This window comes from Lutjanus erythropterus, chromosome 1 (assembly GCF_056507025.1).
Source record: "Lutjanus erythropterus isolate fLutEry1 chromosome 1, fLutEry1.hap2, whole genome shotgun sequence".
NCBI lineage: Eukaryota > Metazoa > Chordata > Actinopteri > Lutjaniformes > Lutjanidae > Lutjanus > Lutjanus erythropterus.
Window position 1 is genome coordinate 14,306,242 of NC_139317.1, and position 24,909 is coordinate 14,331,150.

A 24,909-nucleotide genomic window follows, 5' to 3' on the forward strand; every position below is an offset into this window, starting at 1 on the left:
TAGACATAGAAGTGAACCCTGTTTTAAATGCTAGTGTATCCGTTATGTAACCCTCCATGGTGCAAATTATGATACCAGTTGGTTAAAAACAAGAAGATGTTTTTGCTGTCAAGAAAACATTTTTTAAAAATTCAAGAGATATTTTCAGGGTGCACATGAAGTACACTTTACCACAATGGTAGGGAATGAAAAAAAAGAGTGTTATTGTTTAAAATTTAAATAAAATGTATTATAATATTAATGCAAAACATTCAATTGCCTCACCAGTTTAAAATTCATCCCATTTCAAAAGATCCAATAGTATTTGCATGTCTATGTACAGTATACAGCCTGCGACTTGAATTATAGGGATAATATGTCATAATAATATGTAATAATTTATGTAACAGTACATAAATTAGATGAAGTTAGTTCTGCCTTGAATTTCCCTCATGTGTGATAAATAAAGTTTATCTTATCTTAAAAATAGTTTCAAGTATAAGTCCTGAATTCAAATTCTTACTTAACATAAGCATAAAAAGGTAAAGGACAAGATTCAAGATTTAAGAACTTTATTTTAAACTGCATTTGCGTCATCCACAAATGGTGCTTGTAGTCGCACATTTCCACAAATTAAGAGTCACACCTATTTACAAAGAATAAATAGACAGAAATAAAAGATCTTAGTGATAGAATTTGCAGACAGTACAAAAATAAAAAAAAATCAAATTTACATTCAGATAATGATGGGAATATAATAAAGAACAGTAGCAGTCAGGGGCGCCGCCGGGGGGGGAAAGTTAGGACGATTCTAAGGGCCCGGGCCTGACAGGGGGCCCTTTGAGGGCTATCAATATTATTTTAATAGTAATATCTATCTATTCTTTCAGTTGGCCCAAGATTTCTGGCGGCACCCCTGGTAGCAGGTAAAGGGACTGTAGAAAAATAAGCAACAGAAAATATGAAGGTGCAAAAGTAGGCAATATAAAGTGTGGAAGTACAAAATAAGCTATGAAGTATAGAAATACAATTAACAGAATAAAAATACAATAAAAACACAACTAAATAAGTGCTAATTATGTAGAATCGACCATTTCAGTTCATGTCATATTTATTATATTACTGGATACAACAACAACAACAGTGATAAAAATAATGGTGAATTAAAAAGTATATAAAAATGTTAGCAATAAAATCTTAAAGTGCAGTACTTGAGTTATATTTCACCAGCGAACATCATTTCTGTTTTGTTTTGTGCCTTCAAACCTTATATATAAAAAAAAAAAAAAACAGAGGAAATGGAGGTGTCGTGTCGCCCCCTGCTGTCCAACAATGAAAAAACGGGAACATACTGTATTTTTTTTTTTTTTCAGAATGGAAAATGCTGCTTACACTCGTCATCCGAACCTGTCACTGTGAAACGCGTAAGACCTGAGTCCACATCTGCAGCTGTCTGACCACCGGGCTCTCTCTCTCTGTGTGTGTGTGTAGGAGTGTGTGTGTGTGTGTGAATACAGCGGCGAGTTTAACGTTATAGACGTGTTTGTCGTCATGAACAGCTGGATGCTACTCGGCTAGTTAGCAGGCTGTAGCCGAGAAGCAGAGGGCAGCCTCTGCAGAAGCTGTCGGGTCAGATCCGCTCTGCAGAACCGGGGAGATGGACGTCCGCTGCATGGTGAGGATACACGGTGATTCAGCTGAATGCGGCCGCTGCTTTTATTCAACATCCGAGCTTTAAGCGCCGTGCAGTCGTTCCGAGATAACTTGTTGTGTTCCGTGTGTGTGTGTGTGTGTGTGTGTGTGCAGTGATCGGTGAGGATGAGGAGCCGCAGTAACTCAGGAGTGAGGCTGGATGGTTATGCCAGGCTGGTCCAGGAGACCATCCTGTGCCACCAGGTGAGTCCAGACACACACAGCAGGCTGGGAAGTAGAGCTGCAAGGATAAATCGCTTATTAATCGGCTAATGAATTAATCGCCGGCCATTTTGATAAGCGATTAATCATTTTGAGTCATTTTTTTTAAATAAGAAAAAGTCCAAGTTCTTTGATTTCAGCTTCTTAGATGTCCATTAGCTGGTTTCTTTAGTCCAGTGCTTCACAAACTTTTTTTTTTTTTCTGAGGGCCCACCTTATAAAAATCACAGACCATCATGACCCAATTTTCAACAGGCCTTATCAATAAATCTTGGGAAGAGTTCATTTGTGCGTAAGTGAACCATTTTTACTACCATTCCTGCATCTCCTGGCTTTATCATGCTGCATGTTATTGAATTCCTACACATTTTAAATACTTTATAAAATGAGAAATAAATGCGTTTCGGCTGAGTAAACGGCCATCTTATTGTTTTTAATTTCCTGTCATCGGGAAAGCAATATGGGACATTTGATAAATGACACAAAATAAGTGTATTTTGGTGGAATTAATGGGCGTCATTTTGTTCCTCTCATCAGTGTAACAACATACACATTTTAAATCTTAAATTTCTTCTATAGTTTTGTATTTATTTGGGGACCCAAATCAAGTCTCCTGTGACCCACCTGTGGGTCCCGACCCAGTCTTTGTTAGTTTCAGCCCTACTCTGAAGAGAAGTGGTGGAAGAAGTACTCACATCTTTAGATTAGGGAAAAATAGCAGTACTAAACTGTAGAAACACTTTGTTACCAGTAGGGCCAGATAATATATCAGTATTATATCAATATTGTGATATGAGACCAGATATTACCTTAGATTTTGGTTTTAAAGGGTGCGTTACAGTAAAGTGTATTGTAAAATATAATTTTCTGAATTTACCAGACTGTTCAAGATGTGTTCTTGCCTTTACCCACTTAGTTATTACATATCAAAATTCTCACCATGTTAATATTTTGTGTAAGCACTATTAATAATCCTTACAACATTGTTGTAACATCAAAGTTAAATGTGATATTTGATTTTTGTGCGTATCACCCTGCCCTCCTGTCGGGCTGTTTAATCTGCAGCCCTGCATCATATTCTATAAGATCATCATATCTTTACACTATTTTAGAATTTAAGTTATGTTCTGTTACTGAAAATGTGCATATGGAGATATTTATCATATGTCACAGCATAGTGTTAAAATATTGTGACATTATTTATACACCATAACCTCCAGCCCGAGTTACAAGTAGCCTCAGAGTGATGCGTTCAGAAATCTTTCTTACATCAATGTACATATATTTGCATTAAAATATACTTAAAGCTCAAAAAGTAAAAGTACTTATTATCCAGCATGGCTCATTTCTAGAGCTGTAACTAGAGCTGCAACAATTAATCAATTAACTGATTAATCAATTAAATTTATCGCCAGCTATTTTGATAATCATTAATTGGTTTGAGGATTTTTTTTAAAGAGAAAAGTCAGTATTCTTTGATTTCAGCTTCTTAAATGTGAATATTTTTTGGTTAAAATAAGTAAAATAAGACATTTGAAGACATCGCCTCGGGCTTTCAGAAACACTGAATGACATTTTTCAACATTTGTTGACATTTTAAAACAAACAACTATTAATTGATTAATCGAAAAAACAACTGACCGATTAATTGACTATGAAAACAATTACCTGAGGGAAAGAATTAGCAGATTTAGTGGCCAACTATTTTAAGTGATTAATGATTTCTGTAAGTTTTAAAGCAAAAATGTAAAATATTTGCTGATTCTATCTTTTCTTTGTCATTTCTGATCATAAATGAAGAGTCTTTGCGTTTTGTACTGTTGTTTAGGCTGTTTGGGCTTGGAAATTATAGATAAGATTAATCAATTAATTGTAAAAATAATAGGCAGATTAATTGATAATAAAATTATAATCATTAGTTTCAACCCTACAAATTTCAAAACAACATACGTGTATATTATATTACTGTATTATAGTTGCTGATGCATCACCATGTCCGTATCATTTTAATGAGTTGGTGAACTTAAGGTTAATTTAGCTAAATCTATAATAACACATCATAATTTATTTCTTGACTATATTTTGTATAAGTAATATATAATACAGAAGAAAAAAAATACATTAATGTATTGTTTTTTTAACATTCAAAGCTTAAAAGATTTTGGAAGAAGGTCAGTGAGTGTATAAGATGTACTGATAAAGTAGTTCCTCTTCAAACCAAAGTTACCCAGAAGACGACGGTACGTTGCTGCTGTGCAGCAGTCATTGCTTACTGACGCTGGACTTTGGCAGGCCAGGAAGATTAATGCACTCATCTGAAAAAATATGGAAACACCTTCTGTAGGAATGCAGACAAAGGAACTTGCAGCCTGTTCTGCTTAAGGAGAGGCTGGTTTGTATAGTTAAAGGAAAACACAAGAACTTTACTTGTTTATGGAGACTTAATACAGATTTCTTTTTTTGGAAAGTCATGCTTTTGAATGATTTAGAAATTATACATGTATTTCTAACAAGCGTAGTCGGGACCTGTAAAGTAACTAGTAACTAAAGCTGCCATACAAATGTATAGATTTTCAAAATTTGCCTCCAAAATGTTGTGGAGCAGAAGTATAAAGGAGCATAAAACAGAAATACTCAAGTGCTCAACTCACTTCGCTCCCCTGCATTTGCATGCATGGAGACTAGTTTTGCATGATTTTTGAATTTCGTATACACATCCTCCTCGTTCTCCCGCAGAAATATGTTAGACATGCAGATGTTTTGTATTGTGCAGAGGTTCAAGTTCAACCAGATCGAGCTGCATGGAAATAAACAAGGCGTGAGCAAAGTTCAGACCCTGGAACAGGCTGAGGACGGGGAAACTATGCACCTTTATCTCTCAGCACTTGAGTTCACACTGAGGCACGGTCAACAGCTGTCTAAGTTTAAAACCGTGACCCAGATGGTTCACTGCTGACAGAAAACAGTGCCAGCGTTCCTTCCAATGCATGTATATGTCAGGGTGTAGGTTTGGTTTCAAAGGTTGGAGGAAACTATGTGGATTGCTGTGTAATTAATGCAGCCAACTTAAAATCATATGCAGTCTCCTTGACAGGGGCCTGATACTTCTAGAATGTTTTATTTAAATTAAAGTGAAAAGAAAACATCATTTCCTGCCTTATGCTTTATTAATGTTTAATTCTAGTGTTTCTAGAAGAATACAATAATTATAATAACACATTACGCACTAGAACACTAGATTCAATTATTTAGAGTTGAAACTACCTGTGGAGTAAATGTAAAATCAATCAACAGAAAATTACTTTTCAACTATTTTGAAAATCGATCAAACATTTGATTAATTTCCAAACCATATGTCCGGTTCAGCCTCTTAGATGTGAGGATTTGTCACTTTTCTTTGTCTCATATGATAGTAAACTGAATTTCTTTGGGTTTTTGGACTGTAGTCTTTGTGAGTATGAAAATGTTGGTCTTCTGCAGCTATGAATAATTTCTTTTTCTTGAATGATTGAAATGTAAGGCACCGCCCTCCTGAGAGGCAAAACTCAGGGCATAGAATACCAATTTATGTAAGAGAGCATTCAGTTGGGCCAAATCTGTCTCTTTTACGACCTCTGTCCAACCTTTTGATCATTTATAAATATGACACATGTTTATCATTGTGATTTTATTTAAATAACCTGCTAACATTTTACTTTTATGGGTATTTACATTGTTTATTAGATCAGTTTATTAGTAGGCCAATTAGCCCATTCATTCGATATGTTTACTGTTAAGCAGAGAGAGACACAGAGACACTTAAAAAAGTTTTAACTCTTTAAGGCTGTTTAAGCAGATGAGAGATGAGAGTCATCCTAAATGAAGAAATATGTTAAATGCAACATTTTGTTTATTAAAACAAGAGCAAGATTCTTTAAATCTAGAATTACAAAGGCGGATTGTTTTAATCTAGCCCTTTTAGAAAAGTGATTGAATAGACCTGCTGTAACACCTGAAGGCAACCTAGATAAGTTATGAACATTTTACACTTTTATTTACTGTCAAACCTTCGGACAGCTGGTCAGTAATGAGACAGTTTCCAGAGATTTTCATGAGTAAATCAAACTTAAACTGTTAAAGTGTTACGGTCCTTACTGTTAATCAAACCTGCGTGTGGGTGTGTGTTTGTTTCAGAACCCAGTGACAGGACTGCTGCCCGCCAGCGCCCAGAAGAAGGATGCCTGGGTGAGGGATAATGTTTACAGTGTCCTGGCTGTGTGGGGGCTGGGCATGGCCTACCGCAAGAACGCAGACCGCGACGAAGACAAGGCCAAAGCCTACGAACTGGAGCAGGTGTGTTTGTGACACAGAGAGGGTTAATGTTACACCAGCGACTGTTTGTTCAATGCGTTCTGTTGGGTTAAATATTTTAGAGCAGCGAGCTTTTGGTGTGTTACAAATGAAGGCTACAGTTTAACTGAAATATCACATTAAACCACAACAAAATATCTCATTCCAGTATCTAATATTTAAAACACAGAACTGCAGGGGAGCATAAAGTGTGACAACACTTGGTCTGATGAAATACATCACATAGATGTGCTTTGAAGATTTAATTTCTCTGTCTGTCTCTCTTTTGTCAGCAGACAGTGAAAACTACAAAAAGATAAGCCTCAGACATACGTTGCTCAGTCAGTGTGAAGTTTCTCAAGCAAGTGTTAATTGATAAACAGGCTCAAACATCTTATGACAACAGGAAACATGTCACAGTCTCCACGTTAAGGCATATCAGCAAACATTATACACTAATATGAAACAAATGTAAGTGCAAAATTACAACAAAATACAGCATGTGTGTCTTGAACTTTGCAAAATATGGTATTTTAGAGCTGTAGCTGTTGGTTCTGCTCATGCAACCTGTTACACTCTAAATCAAAATAAAACCTTACTAAAAAGCATTACTACATTTGAGCAAACATTATTTTGCAGAGGTACATTTTAGATTGTTTTTTTTAAATCAATGTTACCACTCAAATAATTAAGAATTTATGTCAGAAACACGTGAAATAAACCTCTCTGTCACGTCTCTGAGAGAGTATGACAAAACTAAACAATTACAGATCTAATTTGGTAAAAAAAAAAAATTAATTCAGTACTAAAACAAGTTCATTAATCAACTGGTTGATTGAAATGATTAATAGATAACCAATCTGTTGTGAGGGAAATTAAAGTAAATGAGTCAAAAAATATTTTATGGTTTTAACTTCACTAAGTAAAGAAATGTGCATTTTTTTTCATTTATTTGTCATATTACCAGAAATTATATAATTTAGATTATTCGCTGTTGGTCAAAGTCAGTACATTAAAAACATAATTTTTAGCTCCTCTAACTTTGACTCATTGATTCAACAATTAACTTTAAAAAAAAAGTTGATTGAAAAATGATTACTCAGATATAAAACTGGTTAATTTCAGTTCTTATTTTAATCATTTAATCATCATTAGTGTTTAATGTAAGAACAGTGATGTGAACAGTTAACTTAGGGAAAAAAAATCATCATCAGTGATGGGAATATATATATATATATGTATATATATATATATATAGCCATATATAGCCATATCTTTTTGTCCAGTAACTGAAATTGTCCTTCATTTTGTTGTTGATGTTTGTTGTTTACTGATGAAGCTGCTGTTGTTTGTTTGTTTGCAGAGTGTGGTGAAACTGATGCAGGGACTTCTGCAGTGCATGATGAGACAGGTAAGACTCACCTGTGGAGTTCATATGAAGTGTTGACATGCTACCTCGTGTTTGCTCATATAAACGTCATATCCTGGTGGCAGAAAATCAGATAAGGCCGTGTTCTGGTTCTGAGAAACCACATTGTGTTATCTGCAGTATTTAAACAGACTGTTTGATGTAAACAGCTTCTGACTGCAGTCTGCTACTGTCTGCACAGGCAAAACAAACTTTCCCGTGATTAACAGCACGTTGTTGATTTATATGTTGAAGTGGAAGTGATAATAAAAGCCTGGTTGCAGTCACATTGTGTTTGTTGCTCTTAGTTTCCATTACTGGAAATAAGTCGAAGACGCCAAATTCACAGCAGAGTGTTGAAATGATGCATTGCTCAGGGAGACACAAAGCAAAGAGGCTTTATCCTCTGCAGACTGCGATCAGAAACCTTTATAATGTTCTAATTATGTAAACAGAGCACTGGGCCGCCATCAGCCCTGACAAAACGCAGCAAAAAATTTATTTAAACAGAAACGGTGGTGTTCACTATGATGCGCTGAACTTTTTAATATGTTGGTGTGTATATATACACCTGTGGCACATCCACCAAACAAGAGAAAACATCTCTCAGAGCCCGTTGCGCACTGTTTCGAGGAGACATCTCATTCTATTTGGAAACTAGAGCAAAACAGTGCCGAACATTTTCAGATTGAATGTATCGCAAGTGACACATTCAAGCTAGCTAGCTAACCCTGATTGGTCATTTCATCCAGACCCGACACGTTCGATCTGAAACAGTGTGCACTGTTTTGCTACGGTTTTTGGATTGAACAACACGTTTACTCAAAATGATGCATGCATGCATGTATGTTTAAGATTTCCTTCCATTTAAGCAGTATAAGTCATCTAGCTAAAAGAGATTGAAAATATATCATGCGACAGGCTGTGAGGTATGTTTTCTCTGGTTTAGTGACTGTATCACAGGTGTCAACCAATCAGCAGTGACGTGATATGAACACAGCCCTGGTCCAGTGTTTGAAAAAACGAAATACAAAACTAGAAAATATTGCCGACTGCAGCTTTAACAAAAAAGAAAGACTTCAAACATTCAGGATTTTTAGTTTTGGTCCCTTCTGACCCAAACTTGTTGTCTGTACATGTTCATGTTCATGTGTCTTCAGGTGTCCAAGGTGGAGGATTTCAAACACACCCAGAGTACGAAGGATTGCTTGCACGCCAAGTATGATACTCCTACCTGCGCCACGGTGGTTGGGGACGACCAGTGGGGACATCTCCAGGTGGACGCCACCTCCATTTACCTGCTAATGCTGGCACAGATGACAGCGTCAGGTGCACATATTTTATATTTGTTGCTTTGTCTGACAATTAAAGTACCAAACTGTTGAACCGAACACAAACAGCACTGAACATGAGTTGGTCACTGAGTGTGTCATGTTATCCCGCAGGTCTTCGTATCATCTCTAACCTGGATGAGGTTGCCTTTATTCAAAACTTGGTCTTCTACATAGAAGCTGCATACAAAGTGGCGGTGAGTAACGTTCAGAGGTTTTTAGAGGGTGGTTTCTAGAAATAGACACAATTTGGTAGTATAAAAAATGATACTCAACACCTCTGTCGATCTGGCAAAAAAGTCCTAGGCACATAAAATGGGCTAATTATTAATTTAAAAAAAGGATTAACAACATGCACACAGAGCTGGTTTAGTAAAAGTCACTGAACACAGTCTGGTTTTACTGCAGGCCAAATTTCAGGCAGGACAATTAAGACTCAACTGAACTGAGGTCTTGACATTTAGATTATTTTTTTAATAGCTGTGGTACTTTTGATACTATTGAATGTTAGTATTGTGTCATTTTAAGAACGTGGTCTTGAAAAAGTATGGAGCCATTTATACTTTTGACAGCCTTAGTGCAATGCTAGATTGCTGGAGAGCTTTTTTAAATGCGATGCTCAGAGAGAGTGGAATAATTGGGCTGATTTAAAGGCTGTAGAGTTTGGTAAGAATTTATATCATGACCTTTTTTCCTCCTGTAGGATTATGGGATGTGGGAGCGAGGTGACAAGACCAACCAGGGCATCCCTGAGCTCAATGGCAGCTCGGTAGGAATGGCTAAGGTACAGGAGCCACAGATCCCATTCATTATACATGTATTTTTTTGTATTTACTTTATTTTCAGAGAACGGTAATTGTTTATTGCTAAAAAATGGAAATGACAGAAGCTAATATGAATTAGCTTCTGTCATTTCAAGTACGCAGAGTAAGAAAGTAGAAACAACCATTTTAATGACCAGAAAAGTGCAAGATATAACAGATGGGTTGGATACTGCGCACATTTATGTACCTTAAATACATTCACATTTATATATCAGTATGTTTAGCCATGCATATGCTTATTCATACAGAAATAAGAAGTGGTCAGTTACAGTAATTTTGATCTCATCATCTGAAATCCACCTTTTCTCAAACATCTTCCATGCTCCTTAGTTTCTGAGTCGTTTTCTTCATAAGTTTTACTTTTTGAATTGTGTTTTTCTGTTTTTTTCAGTCTGGGGTGTATTTTTTTCCACCCTTTTGTTATTTGCTTCAGTGCTCTGTGGATTCCTTATAAATAATTTTCATCTTGACTGAGATAAAACATGTATTGAGTGCATGGATTCGTGCGTTTTGCAGGCAGCTCTGGAGGCCATAGATGAGCTGGATCTCTTTGGTGCTCATGGAGGGCCAAAGTCAGTCATCCACGTGCTGCCTGATGAAGTGGAGCATTGTCAGGTACCGCTCGGTTTGCCCCCATTCACCTCGGCATCGTCTCTGCCCGTCTTTCTTCTGCTCAGCGTGTCTCTGTGTGTGTGTGTGTGTGTGTGTTTTCCCTCAGTCCATCCTGTGCTCCATGCTGCCAAGAGCTTCAACTTCAAAGGAGATAGACGCCGGTCTGCTGTCTGTCATTTCTTTCCCTGCTTTTGCTGTCGAGGATGCTGACCTGGTGGCCATAACTAAGTCGGAAATCATAAGCAAACTGCAGGTAAGCAGGAGAAACACAAGTCATTTACACTAGATGATGAAAAACTACAATATTCTGTATTTTACAGTATAGTTCTTCCTTGTACATACACGTAAATCGGTCAGATGGTAAAATGTCCACTCTGGTTTAATTTCAGGGTCGCTATGGCTGCTGCCGCTTCATCAGGGATGGATATCGTTGTCCTAAAGAGGTAAGATATTCTGCACATCGAAAATTTAATTTAATGCTGGGATTTATAATGTATTTAATTGGTGTAATTGTTAGAATTTTTGTGCAGTTTGAACTGGAAGGTTCACTTTTGCTGTGGTGTCACTAGGATCCGTCTCGGCTGCACTACGATCCTGCAGAGCTCAAGCTGTTTGAGAACATCGAATGTGAGTGGCCCGTGTTCTGGACTTATCTCATCCTTGACGGGATCTTTGCTGAAGATCAAGTGCAGGTAATTAAACCAAACGCGCTGCTCTGTTAGTTGTTTTTACCGTATTCACATTGTCATGCAGTTACTTCATATAATATTGAATAAATGACTGTGGTGCTCTGTGCAGGTGCAGGAGTACCGTGAGGCTCTGGAGGGCATTTTGATCAGAGGGAAGAATGGCATCAAACTGTTGCCTGAACTTTACGCTGTGCCACACGACAAGGTATCACACTTCCACAAGAGAAACACAACAGATGCAGCTTTATTCTGCTCACCTTCACGTTGCACTTTTCATGAAAATGACAGGGCTGGTCCTTACCTTTGAAAATTCTTGTTTGTTCCAATTTTGAGACTCCTCATTCCTTTGTTTTTGATGGAGTAGCTTGAAGATATTCAGTTGTATAATGTTGTATTGTATTATATGATAAGACCAGGTTATATCTGTACTCTGGTGTGCTAAAAAAAATAAAAGTAAGTCTGTTCTCTCATGGTGATATAAATTATCTGTATGGGTGATCTGATCTGCTGTGAATCTAGTGTTTTTATATATTCCTGATTGTTAGTATTTCAGTTTTTAGCCATGCTAACAGCTCAGAGCGGCTAGCATGGCTGTCGACTTTTAATCTTGTGTGCAAATATCTACTCTCTATTTCTACTGTCTATTTTTTGTCTATTTGTTGGTCTACTTAATGTGTTTATTTTAAGTCTGTCCAAGGGTTACTGTGTACAATACATGCATACATTACCAGTAGGAACACTATAGGAATGGTTGGGTAATCTGCAGTCCTGTCAGCTCTCTACTGTCCTGTTTACCTGTTGAATACTTCCATCATATATGATATTCACGAATGGCAATAGAGCTCGTCAGAGATAATGAGCATAAAACAGATTTTTGCCTCTTCCAGGTGGAGGAGGAGTACAGAAATCCTCACTCGGTGGACAGAGTGCCCCTTGGGCAGCTGCCGCACATGTGGGGACAGTCACTCTACATCCTGAGCTGTCTGCTGGCCGAGGTAATCACAGGGTCCTTGAACTTAACTCACAAATCAGAAACAATGCAGATTCTATACTTTGAATGTAAATGTAAACACACAGTAAAACCACTGCCACCGTTTCCCTCTGTAATATTTGCCTTGTCTCTATTAAAAGGGTTTTTTAGCACCAGGAGAGATAGACCCTCTCAACAGGAGATTCTCTACAAACTTCAAGCCAGATGTTGTGGTACAAGGTTGGTGAAGGATTATAAGTTTGAGGGAAATGTGAAGCTGGATTTAAAAAAATGAATGGAGGAAAAATCTGGTACATCAAGCAAGGAAGAAGTCAAAATCAACACATCACAGTAATTGTGTCAACGAGGCCCCTGTGAGGCTGTGAAGACAATCACTGTTGTTGAAACAAGTTTGCATGGAGGAAAAGTGGAGAGGGAAGTTTACATTTCATATATTTATACCACTTGTGGGGCAAAAGTGTAAAATCTGTGCTGCGTTAAAGGCCTTGCTCAGCTTGTTGTAGCCAAACAAAGAGGCTTTATCGTCTGTAAAGCAGCTGTTTAAGAATTTATCCTCCTCAGCCTGACCTCGACTTTAATCAGTTGTTGCTTTTTTTCATTTAGTTTTGTTTATTTGACATTATTTGGAGGACACATTGGCTATACCTGCCTCACAGTCCATTTTTGATGTCACTTGGTTGCAAGCTTGTGAATTTCCTAATAATCTATGTATAAAGTCCTTCATAAGCTTGATAGCTAGCTTGCCTACATTTTCCCAGAAATATTTTCTGTTAAATTCAGATTGTAACTCTTATCTAAGACCAGACAGTCAAGTCACCTCCACATTTCTCGTGGTAAAACCCTTCTCAGCCAATTTTCTGTAAAATACTGTATATAGGACTCATTGTGGAATGCTTTTAATCAGCTTCATGGTCAGTCCCTGTCAGTGTTAAAAAAAACCCTGAAAAACAATTGAACTTGAAATTCTTGAACTGGCATTAGTTGAGGTTTTGTCTTGTTTCATATTTTTTCTTACTTGATTTTTTTTGTTGTTTGTTTTATGTCAGTTTTGTTTAATGTTGCTGTATCCTCTATTTTATACTTTAATGATTAGTTTTATGTTTTTATTTTGTTTGCTTCAGTTTATAACTGTGAAATTAACAAAATAAGCCTCTCAGGCTATTTATATTATTTTGTAGGTGTTCTTTTATATGTGCTATCAAATAAATAAATTGAACCAAATGAGAACTTAATCAATCATACACAACTTCAATATCAAGACTTACTTCTCATGTTCATATGTTCATATCATTGGTTTATGTACAGATTCTTATAGAAGGCAGGGTCTGATGTCTTTGTTTTGTGTGTGTCAGTTTGTGTTTTAGCGGAGTCAGAAGAGATCCAGGAGTTGTTGAGTGATCACGGGATCACGGTCCAGACGATCTCAGAGGTTTCGCCCATCAGGGTCCTGCCTGCTCGCATCCTGAGCCACGTTTACGTCAGACTGGGTAAACAAGCACCAAACACAGTTTTCCTTTTAGTGTACGGGTGTTACTGTAATAATAATAGAAACGTCTTGTGTCGTTACCACAGGGAACTGCAAGAAGCTGAATTTGAGCGGGAGGCCCTACAGACACATTGGAGTTCTGGGAACGTCAAAATTTTATGAGATCAGAAATCGCTCTTATATCTTCACCCCACAGGTAAAACTAGCCTCAGTAATGTTCACAATCACAAGCATTGTTGAAGGCTACTACTGATTAATACTTCTCTCTTGTCTTCTTCTCTGTGCTCTCTGTCCAGTTTCTGGATCAGCACCATTTCTACCTGGCGCTGGACAACCAGATGATTGTAGAGATGCTGAGAACAGAGCTGGCGTATCTCTCCTCTTGCTGGAGGATGACAGGACGGCCCACACTCACTTTCCCCATCACCCGCAGCATGCTGGGTAAAAAGCCTCTTAACTCAAAGCCAATCAGCCTTGAAAGGTTCTATATTTAACATTCACTGCCACTAAAGCACAAGCATCACAGCCCAAATGACCCATTGAAAAATACTGTAATTTTTCCCTGTAGATCAAACACACCTCATTCAAACTCGGCAGAAACAAAATAAAACTCACCAGAACCATTTAGGTTAGTCTTCCCACTGTTCCAACAATCACCAACTCAGATTTTGTCAAAATAAACTCTTAATTAACCCAGTTAGAAGTGAAAATATTCTGACTCTACGCCTCTAATGGCTCAACTGTGCCTGTCAGAGTATGTCCACTAAAAGTGTTTGTTTTTGACACTGATAGGCTCAGATCAGAGCCATCGCTGTCTATAAAGCCAACAGTTTTACCAGGAGGGACCCACATGCACCAACATGCAAGTCAGACTGGCTACCAGAGTGTCACTTCATTCTCTGCTCAGGAGGCCGTTTCTCCACTATGTCTTCACATAGCTATAGTTGTTTGCTGCTATATTTATATTCAGAATCTTATACACAGTATATAACCTTTGACTTTGTTCCATATAGTGTTCCATATTATATACTTTATATTATAGTGTAGTATACAGCAGTTAGAATGAAAAAACATGCATCTTTAATGTTGCTGACATAAGTCAAACTGCAGCTTTATAATGCTACTGCCAATGAAACTTATCAAAGTGACAGCAAAATGTTGTACAATGTGATTGTTTTTTTTTTTAACTACTAGCCACAATCAGGGTTGTATTATAGGAATTACATACCAGACTCAAAGTTAGCAAACACTCATATAAGTCACCCTGCACATTATCCAGAAACTCTTTTAAGCTTCCAGGTTTGCTTCTACATATTTTTCCAGCTTGCCTGTTTAAGTTGGAGATGTTCTGTCAGTTATAACGGTGGTCTTTAGGGAAAATGCTGTTCTTTGTTGCAATACCATGAGTGACCACTGGGGCACATTTGCAGCAAGGCTGACTGTCAGTGCTGCTCATTCTACACATTCATGCCCACAATTAGTTCTCATTTTTTGCAGCTGTGAGTAGCTCCTCTATTTATTTTGTGCATTGCATTGTGGGACAATAGTGACCAACAACAGCTCACTCAAAGGTGAAAAAATCAAAGGTCTTTTTAATTGGTTTTCTGGACACACTATAGCACATTCTCTATAGAATGGATTTGGAACACTCATTTAGTTTTTCAGTGTTTATTGAAGTTTTGATGTGGGGGACATGCTTGCATTTCATTTTAATTAGCATTTTCATTCCAGCAGCTTGCAGAGATCTCATCCAAAACTTGATTGGTTGACCACTTAGACACAATAAACGTGGAGCACAGTATGATTGAGCCAAAAAGGTGTTCGAGAATTAGGAGTTACATTACTGCGTGCGCTGCAATACACTCTAGGTAGCATTTAATATGCAGTTTCTATGCATGCAGCTGTTATTTTAAATATGCATACTGTACACTTAGCATACTTTTTGTGTCCAGGTGAAGATGGAGATGTGATTGATCCGTGTATCCTAGCAACCCTGAGGAAACTACAGGATGGCTATTTTGCTGGAGCGAGGTCTGTTTCTACCTGTAACACATGTTGTCCTGTTACTGTAACAGTGTTTGTTACTTGTCATGCATGTGTGTGTATTTTGTGTGACTGTCGCTACAGGGTGCAGATGTCAGACCTCTCCAGTGTTCAGACCACTTCGTTCCGCACTCGCCTCAGCTTCCTGGATGAAGAGAACGATGACAGCTTACTCGAGGATGAGGAGGAGGATGATGATGAATATGGAGAGGAATATAATACCTGTGGGCCCTCAGGTAGGTCATGATGAACAAAGTGTGTTTGTGTTCCTTCCAGTCATAATGAAGTTGAACTGTCAGTAATTTAGTGTGTGTATTTAATTCCAGAGGGCTCTAAAGACATGTTTGACCAGTACCTCACCCAGCTGCTCCACAGCACCACCACTAAGTGCCATCTTCCTCCCATCCAGAGGGGGCAGCACCACGTCTTCAGTGCTGAACACACCACCAGAGACATCCTGTCCTTTATGGCCCAGGTCCAGGGCCTGAACATGCCCAGTGAGTAATTATGAATCAGCTGGCTGCATCTGAAATCACATACTGCTTATTATATACTCAGTATGTCCTGCACTCTACCTACTAAATTAATGATTAAATATGGCACATTGTTCATACTGAAGTATACTCAAGCAATAAGTAAGTAAAATGCATAATATTTATATTTTATATTAATATTTTCTAGGTGGGTCACACTAGTTTTTAGTTGGGTCCCAAAGTAAATACAAGACTGTGGAAGAAATTCTGTGAATGTAAGATTTATATCTGCAGTACACTTTTTTTTTTATAAAGCATTTAAATGTGTTAATTGTTTTGGTGACAGGAAAATATTGTTTTCCTGATGAGAGGAAATAAAAACAGTGAGATGTCCTGTTAAATCAGCCTGAGTGCATTTATTTCTCATTTATAAACTATTTAACAGGTGTATATGTTTTCAATAACTCTCAGTAAAAATGGTCAAGAACGTTCATTTACCCACAAATGAACTCCTCCTCAGGCCTATTTTGAACTGGTTCATTTTTAAAAAGTGGGTCCCCAGAAAAAAAGTTTGGGATCCAGACCCTTGCTAAAATTGCTCACCATGTTGTTCAACATTCATGCAAAAATGTACTGAATGATATTGATCATCCATAGCTTAATAACCCATAAAACAGCACAGCCACAAGGCACAGAACACGTTGTTTAAAGGGCCCATTTTCCCTCTGGCTCTTGAAATGGGGTCGTGACAAGGTTAAAGGTCTGATTTACAGGGATCTATTGACAGAATATTTCAGAAATGGCCCAGAACAGACAAACCAAACTCCGGTTCAAGTCACAGCCTTTCACATGTTTTGCACGTTTCATAGCCACTGTAGTTTCTCCTACAAACTTGGAAGGGAAGGTAGAGACCAGGTTCTTTGTTGTTGTCGTTTTAATTTGTAATTTTTGTGTGTTTCAGAGTCTTCCATGTATCTACCTGTGACTCCTGTGAAGAGCAAACACCGCAGATCTCTTAACCTACTTGAAGTTCCTCATCCTCAGCATGCCCCTAATGTGAAGCAACACAAGGTAGCCTCAGCAGATCCTTCCAGCTTGTTTCTCTTGTGACTTAAGTATCGCTTTGAACTGCGTTTATCTCACACTGACATCCCTCTGAAGTCTCACAGTGCTGCTGATCTGCACTTGCCTCGAGACGCTCAAGGCAACACAGACTTTGCAGCGCTGGTGAGACAGCTGAAGGAGTGTCCGACTCTGCAGGACCAGGCGGACATACTCTACATCCTCTATGTGATGAAGTACAGACAAAGACACTACTACACAGCTAATATGCTAAAAAGTAAATAGGTAAAAATCTTGTTTTGTGATTTTCATAACTGTCCTGTGTTTTCTTTTGATGACCAGAGGAGCTGATTGGACGGTGGAGTTGTCTGGTCCTGGGCAGGGCGGGGTCAGCGTGCGTTCCCTGCTGGAGGAGCTGTATGTCCAGGCCGGAGCCTGCAAAGAGTGGGGACTCATCAGATACATCTCTGGGATACTACGCAAGAGGGTGGAGGTCCTCGCTGAGGTCAGTGAGAAGCCAAAGCTGCTTAGACCGTTTTCAAACTGAAGACGATTTTGTCAGTAACACTCGGCTGGCTCTAGATAGCTTCAGAACTTTAACCCAAACAAAAAACTGAGCTGTGGAAAACCTGTCAAAGCTGGATGTGCATGAATATATTAGCAAAAAAACAAGAGAACAGCACTCATCTCAAAATACTAACAACTTGTATTGTGCATAATTTTACCAGACATTTTGACTGGAAAGATTTAAATATGTTGGACCTCAACAGATTTTCCTGGTGAGAAAAAAAATCGACTAAATATTATTTAATTCTGGGTCAAATCTTCTCCTTAAGTGACATATTTGTCTGTGATGTCACCAATACAGGTTTGAAAAAAAAAAGTTTAAAAACCCTAACAGAGAAGCTATTTGTGCATCTACATCACTAAATTCCATATTCTTTTAATTATGGACGCCAAGCATGTTTAGCACATTAGATTTGGTGAGTTATTCACTGTTGCCTGGTTCTTGATGCCGATCATGAAGGTAGTAAAAAAGATTAAATAATCAGTGTACAAAAGTAGCAAAACAAATCACTGGTAAGTCTTTTTAGATACGTAAGTAGCAATTCCACAAAGAAAAAATGTTTCCCCTTCCCTTTAATTTTCCATCACACCAAGAACAATTTCAGACAAAACAAAACTGGCACACATTCATGTCTACATCACCCTTATGGAATCCACCCTGATCTAAACATCACCTTAACAAACATGAATCACCAAACACATGCAACTCATGGTTAAAAACCTGTATCATTATCCAGTTGTGTTCTTTGCATCTTCTATGTGGATCACTGGAAAAAAAAACCTGTCAAAATTAACAAATGAAGAAAAGGCTCCAACACCATCTGTTGGCCATTAGGAAAATCTACCTCACATTACTTTCAATACCTGCTGAAGTAGTCGACTCAGGGGGAAGGCAGAAAAGTCTCCTCTACAGAATCGATAAATTATGAGGTGATTAAACTAAATTCTGCATCCGTCTTTTCTCAGGCCTGCACAGATCTGATTTCTCATCACAAACAGCTGACTGTAGGTTTACCTCCTGAACCCAGAGAAAGAGTCATCACAGTGTAAGTCACAAAACTTAGATCTGCTGCTCACATTTAGATTTTGTTGAATTAATTACCACATAATAAACCAACTCTTCCTCCCCCCTGTTTCCTCTCAGCCCTCTTCCTCCTGAGGAGTTGAACACTCTCATCTATGAAGCCAGCGGTCAGGACATCAGTATCGCTGTACTCACGCAGGTAAATGTTTGACTTTCAGGACTGTCACAGAACTTTTCCACACGCCAACCTCATGGCTGTGAACTGTGTGCGTTTGTCATGTAGGAAATCATGGTGTATCTGGCCATGTACGTGCGCTCCCAGCCCGCTCTGTTTGGGGACATGCTGCGGCTCAGGATCGGACTCATCATGCAGGTGATGGCCACTGAGCTGGCTCGCAGCCTGCACTGCTCCGGTAGGACAACACAGCATGCTGACACACAACTGTGAACAAACTGCTCTGCACAGTGAAAATGAACAAAACGTGTAACACTTCTGTAGGAGAGGAGGCGTCTGAGAGTTTGATGAGCCTGAGTCCTTATGGCATGAAGAACCTGCTGCATCACATCCTCAGCGGCAAAGAGTTTGGAGTGGAGAGGAGCAGTGAGTTCCTCCCCATTTTCATACATGTGTGAGCATTCATTAATGGGTGTGTGTTGCACCCTTAGTTGTTTTGAGTGAGAAATTTGAAGAAAATGAAGAATAACTGTAAGAGGAAGAAGGCAGTTAGGTGCATTTATGAACAAGATGACAACAGATGAGAATAAGTTGTCTAATAATCAGATTGAATCCCCATTAAATTTCACTTTAATATTTAGTTCTGTCCGTAGCTGCAGTAACTGAAATAACTATTTGATGGATTGATGGTCAAAGATTTAATTTTCTCGGTGAAGTAGCTCAACATCTACCTGAGAGATTTGCACTAAATTGTATACAAATATTCATGTTTATATTAATTTGATTCTTGAGAAAGTTAGTTTGTTGTTGTTTCATTTCCAGTTTGGTCTGAGGCACAAACCCACAGGGTCACTGTTTGACAACCAGGGGATGAGACTCAACAATCAACTATCTTTCTCCAGACTCGCTTATTCCGCCTTTAAGAGCGTATTTCCATAAGTCGACTTACAGCATCCTCATCCTCATGGTGATTTTTCTGCCACCTCTTTTATGGCTCTGCAGGGTTCCTGCAGGATTCCTGCAAACAAAAATCTTCAAATCAAAAAGTAAAATCGAATAATGTAATTTTTAAAATGTCTAATAGGATTTTGACAGGCCTTAAAAACTGATTTCATTATGAAGTTAATGTTACTTTAATAAAGTTGCATTAACTTCAGGCTTGCTTTTAGGGAAAAATGACTACTGATCACGCTGTAACAACTGCAAAACCAAAAATGAACAAGTTTAAGGTGTTTCTGAGCAGTACACCAGACCGAAAAAAAAAAAAAATCTGAGATGTTTGCAACAAGTGAGAGGTCTGGAAAAAGAATAAGTGTTATATGGCTTCGTTTGTTGTCGTGTCTGTTCTTTAGTGCGCCCAATCCAGTCAACAGCCACTAGTCCTGCCATCTCCATCCATGAACTGGGCCACACCGGAGCTACCAAGACCGAACGCACCGGAATACACAAGCTGAAGAGTGAGATCAAACAGGTGGGAAGCACAAATAAAAACAAAAACTGGATAATAATCAGGGTTTATCTTTATAAACATGCTGTGGCTTGTGCTTTCTTTCTTTCTTTCTTTCTATGAATGGAATAACGGAATAACAGTGTTGTTGCTTTTGGTTGCAGCTGGATGACTCTCGGCCTCTCAGTGTGGGTTGGGTTTGATAATACCTCGCATGTGATTGTTTCTAATCTCGGTCTAAGCAACCAACCTGCCGTCGACTAACTCGCGTCCATAAACCGCCCGCTGGCTCTTAACATTTCATGAGCCGCAGGGCTGTTTCGCCTCTCACTTCACTTCATCACATATCAGTAGGAGAACATCATTTTCTGCTCTTCCAAGTATCACACAGTAATTGTAGAAGAGTATTACATTTAAAATAACCTTTCTACAAAAATCGTTCTGCATTTTACTATCGTTTATTTGTCAGATTGTCTTTCTTGTGATCAGCCGGAGTTGAATTCCACTTTCACGGATCAAACATCTCCTGTGACGTTGTTCTCTGTGTGGCTGCAGTATCACCCTGACTGTTCTCTGTCATCTTTCATCCATATATCCATGTGTAGATCTTCAGCGGCGGTTATTCCTTGAATAGCAATGTCACTTCTCCTCGCTCCACGGTAAACCATTTCACCTCATCTGCTTCAGATCGACTTGTTTTGTCCCCTCTAGGATTGCTGTAGTTAAAATGCATGGATAGACACAGCAAACTCACCATAGAAGCTTTTTCATTCAGACTTCGTATTTTCTGTAGACACTAAAATATTGCATGTGCCTTACTGCATTTAAGGATGAGGCTGGCATTCTTTATATTGTCAACAATTGTCCTGACCAGACCAAAACTAGTAATTAACAAGTATTATTATAAATGTTGTCAAAGCCTGATATAGCTTGTGTCCATAGAACTCCATTACAATGCAAAAACTTAAAAAAAAAAAAACAGGTCCACCCACCAACTGCATCTGCAGACAGATTTGTTGCTCTTCCTGAGGTTTCTAATTTTTCTCCTGTTAAAACAATCTGACAGAAATAGATCTCACTGATAGTGTTTACCATGATGTATTGATATAGAAGTGATATGATTGTGTAGCTCTTTAAAGGGACAGTTGACCCAGAAATGATAATTCAATCATTATCTACTCACCCTCATGCTAGTTGAAGGTCAGGTTTAGTTTTTTACTCCACAAACTGCTGGAGTTTCACGGGGACACAGCTTTGCAGAATCTTTTCATTTTCTGTTTTCCTGTGAAGCTTCAGCAGTGTTTTGTTGACTAAATAACTAAAACCAAGCTTCAGTCAGCACGAGGGTGAGTGGATAATGACTGAATTTTAATTTTGGGGTAAAATATCCCTTTTTAATGTTTCAGACAGAATTTCATGAAAGCATAAGCTACATCAGGCTGTGGCTACAAACCCTTGTTAGTAAACTCTTTTTTTCTATTTAGAGTAATTGTTAATAACATAAAACCATAGAATAATACCAGCTTTGTCCTTTATCATGTCTGCTGAAATGTCTTGTATTGCCAAGTGTGATAGAACTATCATATCATTATGCATGAATGACTGCATGGACTGTAACTATAGATAACAATAAAAACTGTCAGTTTGTCTGTGTGAGAGGACTACTATGGTAAATATTTAAACCTTATTTACATGTGTTTTTATGCTGTTACTTTTGCCTGTAAACTGTATCACATAAAAAAAAAGAAGGAAGAAACTTCAGACTAACTATTCTCTTAAAGGGAACCACGGGCATCTGGTTATGTTTTAAAATGGGGAAGCATTTCTACGCCACCTAACATCTTATGTCAAAAAACAGCAACCTGCAGTGCATTTACTTCCACTAGAGCCCAATAAAATGAAGGACTAAATAATAGCAGACCCTTTGATACAGACCCTCTAGGGAGGTCTGGAGACAAGCTCCTCCAGAAGAAAGTTCTGCACATTTTAAAGTTAAATGCATCAATCTGGTTCTCTTTATGAATAAAATTGAGAGTCTAGATCTATGAAGAACTTTGTGATCCTGTAAAAAAAATGTAATCATAGTCACATTGATTATATCTGAAGAAAAGTCACACTCACTCATTTAAAATGCATGGAGATAAGGTTGACAATTAATAAAATTGTCCATTAAATATGTTCTGACAGTATCTATCTGTTGTCTCACCACAGCGCTGCAGCAGTCCCTCGACCCCCAGTGGGATCCTGTCCCCAGTGGGCCCTGGTTCAGTAGATGGACAGCTGCACTGGGAGGAGAGGCAGGGCCAGTGGCTGAGGAGACGCAGGCTGGACGGAGCCATCAACAGAGTACCCATGGGTTTCTACCAGAAGGTCTGGAAGATCCTGCAGAAGTGCCACGGCCTGTCCATCGATGGATACGTGCTGCCGTCTTCTACCACAAGAGAGGTATTTAAATCTGGATTCAGGATGTTCTGTGTGTGTCTGTGGATGTGTGTCCTTACTGTGTCCTCCGTGTAGATGACAGCAAGGGAGATCAAGTTTGCGGTGCAGGTGGAGTCCGTCCTGAACCACGTCCCTCAACCAGAGTACCGGCAGCTTCTGGTGGAGACTGTGATGGTTCTCAGTCTGGTAGCGGACGTCGACGTGGACAGCATCGGTGGCATCATCCACGTGGACCGCATCCTGCATTTGGCCAATGATCTCTTCCTCAGTGACCAGGTACTGCTACTAGCAACAGATACATTATTGTTTGAAACAGTAATGTCATGCATTTGTGCATCTTCACCAGTTAATCTGTTAACTCTGCATCCCCAGCAATCCCACAGTGCCAGTGATTATTTCCTTGAAAAGGACCCAGCAACCGGAATCTGCAACTTTTTCTACGACAGCGCCCCCAGCGGCAGCTATGGCACCATGACCTATCTGTCCAAGGCGGTGATCACTTATGTCCAGGACTTCCTGCCCAGTACCAGCTGCCTGATGCAGTAAAGAAGCAGACATGTGTGACAGACTCAAAACACCTGAAGAGATGTGTTTCATGACAAAAGGCAAAGGCAGCAAAGCCGCTCATCAGCTCATACAATTGACCATTTTTGCTCTGCGCTCCAATAACAGTTGAGCAAGCCTGCCACCTAGCAGAACCTCGGTTTCCTTTCCTGTTTCCTCTACTGAGATACGCTGATATGTTGAAACAATGGTGGTAAAAGATGGTGCTGGGGAACTTGTCAAGTGTTACATCTTAAGCTAGCTAATGTGAGAAAAATACTAGCTATCTGTCTATTAGCTAGCTAGTTAGTTAAGATTAGTGTTATGCTACGGAGCAAAGCAACAACACTTAAAAACAGCATGACCAGATGTCCTTCTATTTGGTGGCCTGCCCAGATGAAGCTGTCTGCAGAAATGCCCTCCTTTTTAAGGGAGGGCCTCTCAGTTGATGTCTCAATCATGTTGTGCTTTTTTTTGGCTATGGAAAATGAGATTGGATGCTAGCAAGTGTCAAGCGGAAACCACAACAAAATCACAAACGCCTTTGAAAGCCAAGTAGAGGAGACAGACAGAGGAGGAAGCACAGAACATGTGGCTGGCAGGATAAGAAGATTGAAGGAGATGGAGGAGGAAAGGTAAAGATATGATTATGGAGCCTGCCAGTTTATTTTTCCAATGTTTACAAAAATCTATTTGCGTACTATTTATTATTTATAAGGAGAAGAGACTGAGAAGGAAAAACAGGTTAAAATACATGAAGCTAGAATTGTCCCCATTTGTATTTCACAGACAATAACTTTGATGATTAGTGATATATTGACCGCCAAACTGGAAATGTCCTCGGTTTTCATTCAGGAAGTGTGATCACCTTACTTAACAATTGATATAGATTAGCTGCTTTGCTACAATTAGCTAACTCAAGATGTGACCATGCGTCACGTTGACAGGTCCCCCAACTACCACCATCTTCAAAATGTGCTTTTCTTTTCAACATAGACAAGCACATAGCATGTAAGTACTAGAGACGTGAAAGGAGAAAGTTGCCCGAGGTTCCAAAGATGGCAGGACTCATGGTCACGTGGTGCTTGTAAGTATTTACTCTTCAATAAACTGTGTAGCTCTCATATACTGATGTAACATCATAGCCCTGGCAGCTGATTGCAAACCACTGTAGAAGAATTTATTTTTTCTTGATGCATCTGGACTGTGAACTTATTTATTACTTAAAACATGCTGAAATGTATGTTTGCAGGATTTTATGTGAAGTTACAGTCCACTGTGCTCTTGGTGTTGTGTGTGAGCATAATATATAAACAGTTATGTCATGTAATCAAACATAGATGTCGTATGTTACCACTGATAGCTTCCAGGCTCTTTATAATTCAGTGTTAGTGAAACTTGTTGTAGTCGTGTATTAACGTGAACCTGTACGGGAACAAGAATCACAGTTTGCTTGATGTTTTTGTCTTTGTGTACGTGTTGTTTCGTATGAATGAAAATTGATTCCTCTGACTGCATACGAATGTCACCCCGGGATTTTGCTACTGATATGTTGATTCAGTGTTTTGCA

General features: G+C 38.8%; 1 protein-coding gene across 4 annotated transcripts; it reads left to right on the forward strand.

Annotated features, from left to right (window-relative positions):
- The first annotated feature begins 1,484 nt into the window (after positions 1-1,484).
- LOC146332711 (phosphorylase b kinase regulatory subunit alpha, liver isoform) lies at positions 1,485-24,049 on the forward strand. Of its 4 annotated transcripts, XM_084714158.1 has the most exons (33): positions 1,485-1,654; positions 1,786-1,875; positions 6,067-6,225; positions 7,586-7,633; positions 8,791-8,959; positions 9,076-9,158; positions 9,665-9,745; positions 10,302-10,400; positions 10,504-10,650; positions 10,787-10,840; positions 10,967-11,089; positions 11,196-11,291; positions 11,974-12,081; positions 12,218-12,296; positions 13,430-13,564; positions 13,650-13,759; positions 13,860-14,004; positions 15,516-15,594; positions 15,691-15,842; positions 15,933-16,103; positions 17,041-17,150; positions 17,241-17,377; positions 17,484-17,646; positions 18,675-18,754; positions 18,853-18,931; positions 19,016-19,145; positions 19,232-19,333; positions 20,260-20,378; positions 20,519-20,542; positions 20,960-21,013; positions 22,566-22,799; positions 22,872-23,072; positions 23,169-24,049. In XM_084714158.1, the coding sequence occupies exons 2-33, from the start codon at positions 1,798-1,800 to the stop codon at positions 23,340-23,342; spliced, it is 3,723 nt and encodes a 1,240-aa protein (XP_084570284.1). In that variant the 5' UTR covers positions 1,485-1,654; positions 1,786-1,797; the 3' UTR covers positions 23,343-24,049. The 4 variants fall into 4 exon arrangements, with proteins under 4 accessions (XP_084570284.1, XP_084570345.1, XP_084570306.1 ...); XM_084714219.1 differs by lacking the exon at positions 20,960-21,013; XM_084714180.1 differs by lacking the exon at positions 20,519-20,542.
- Positions 24,050-24,909: the final 860 nt, after the last annotated feature.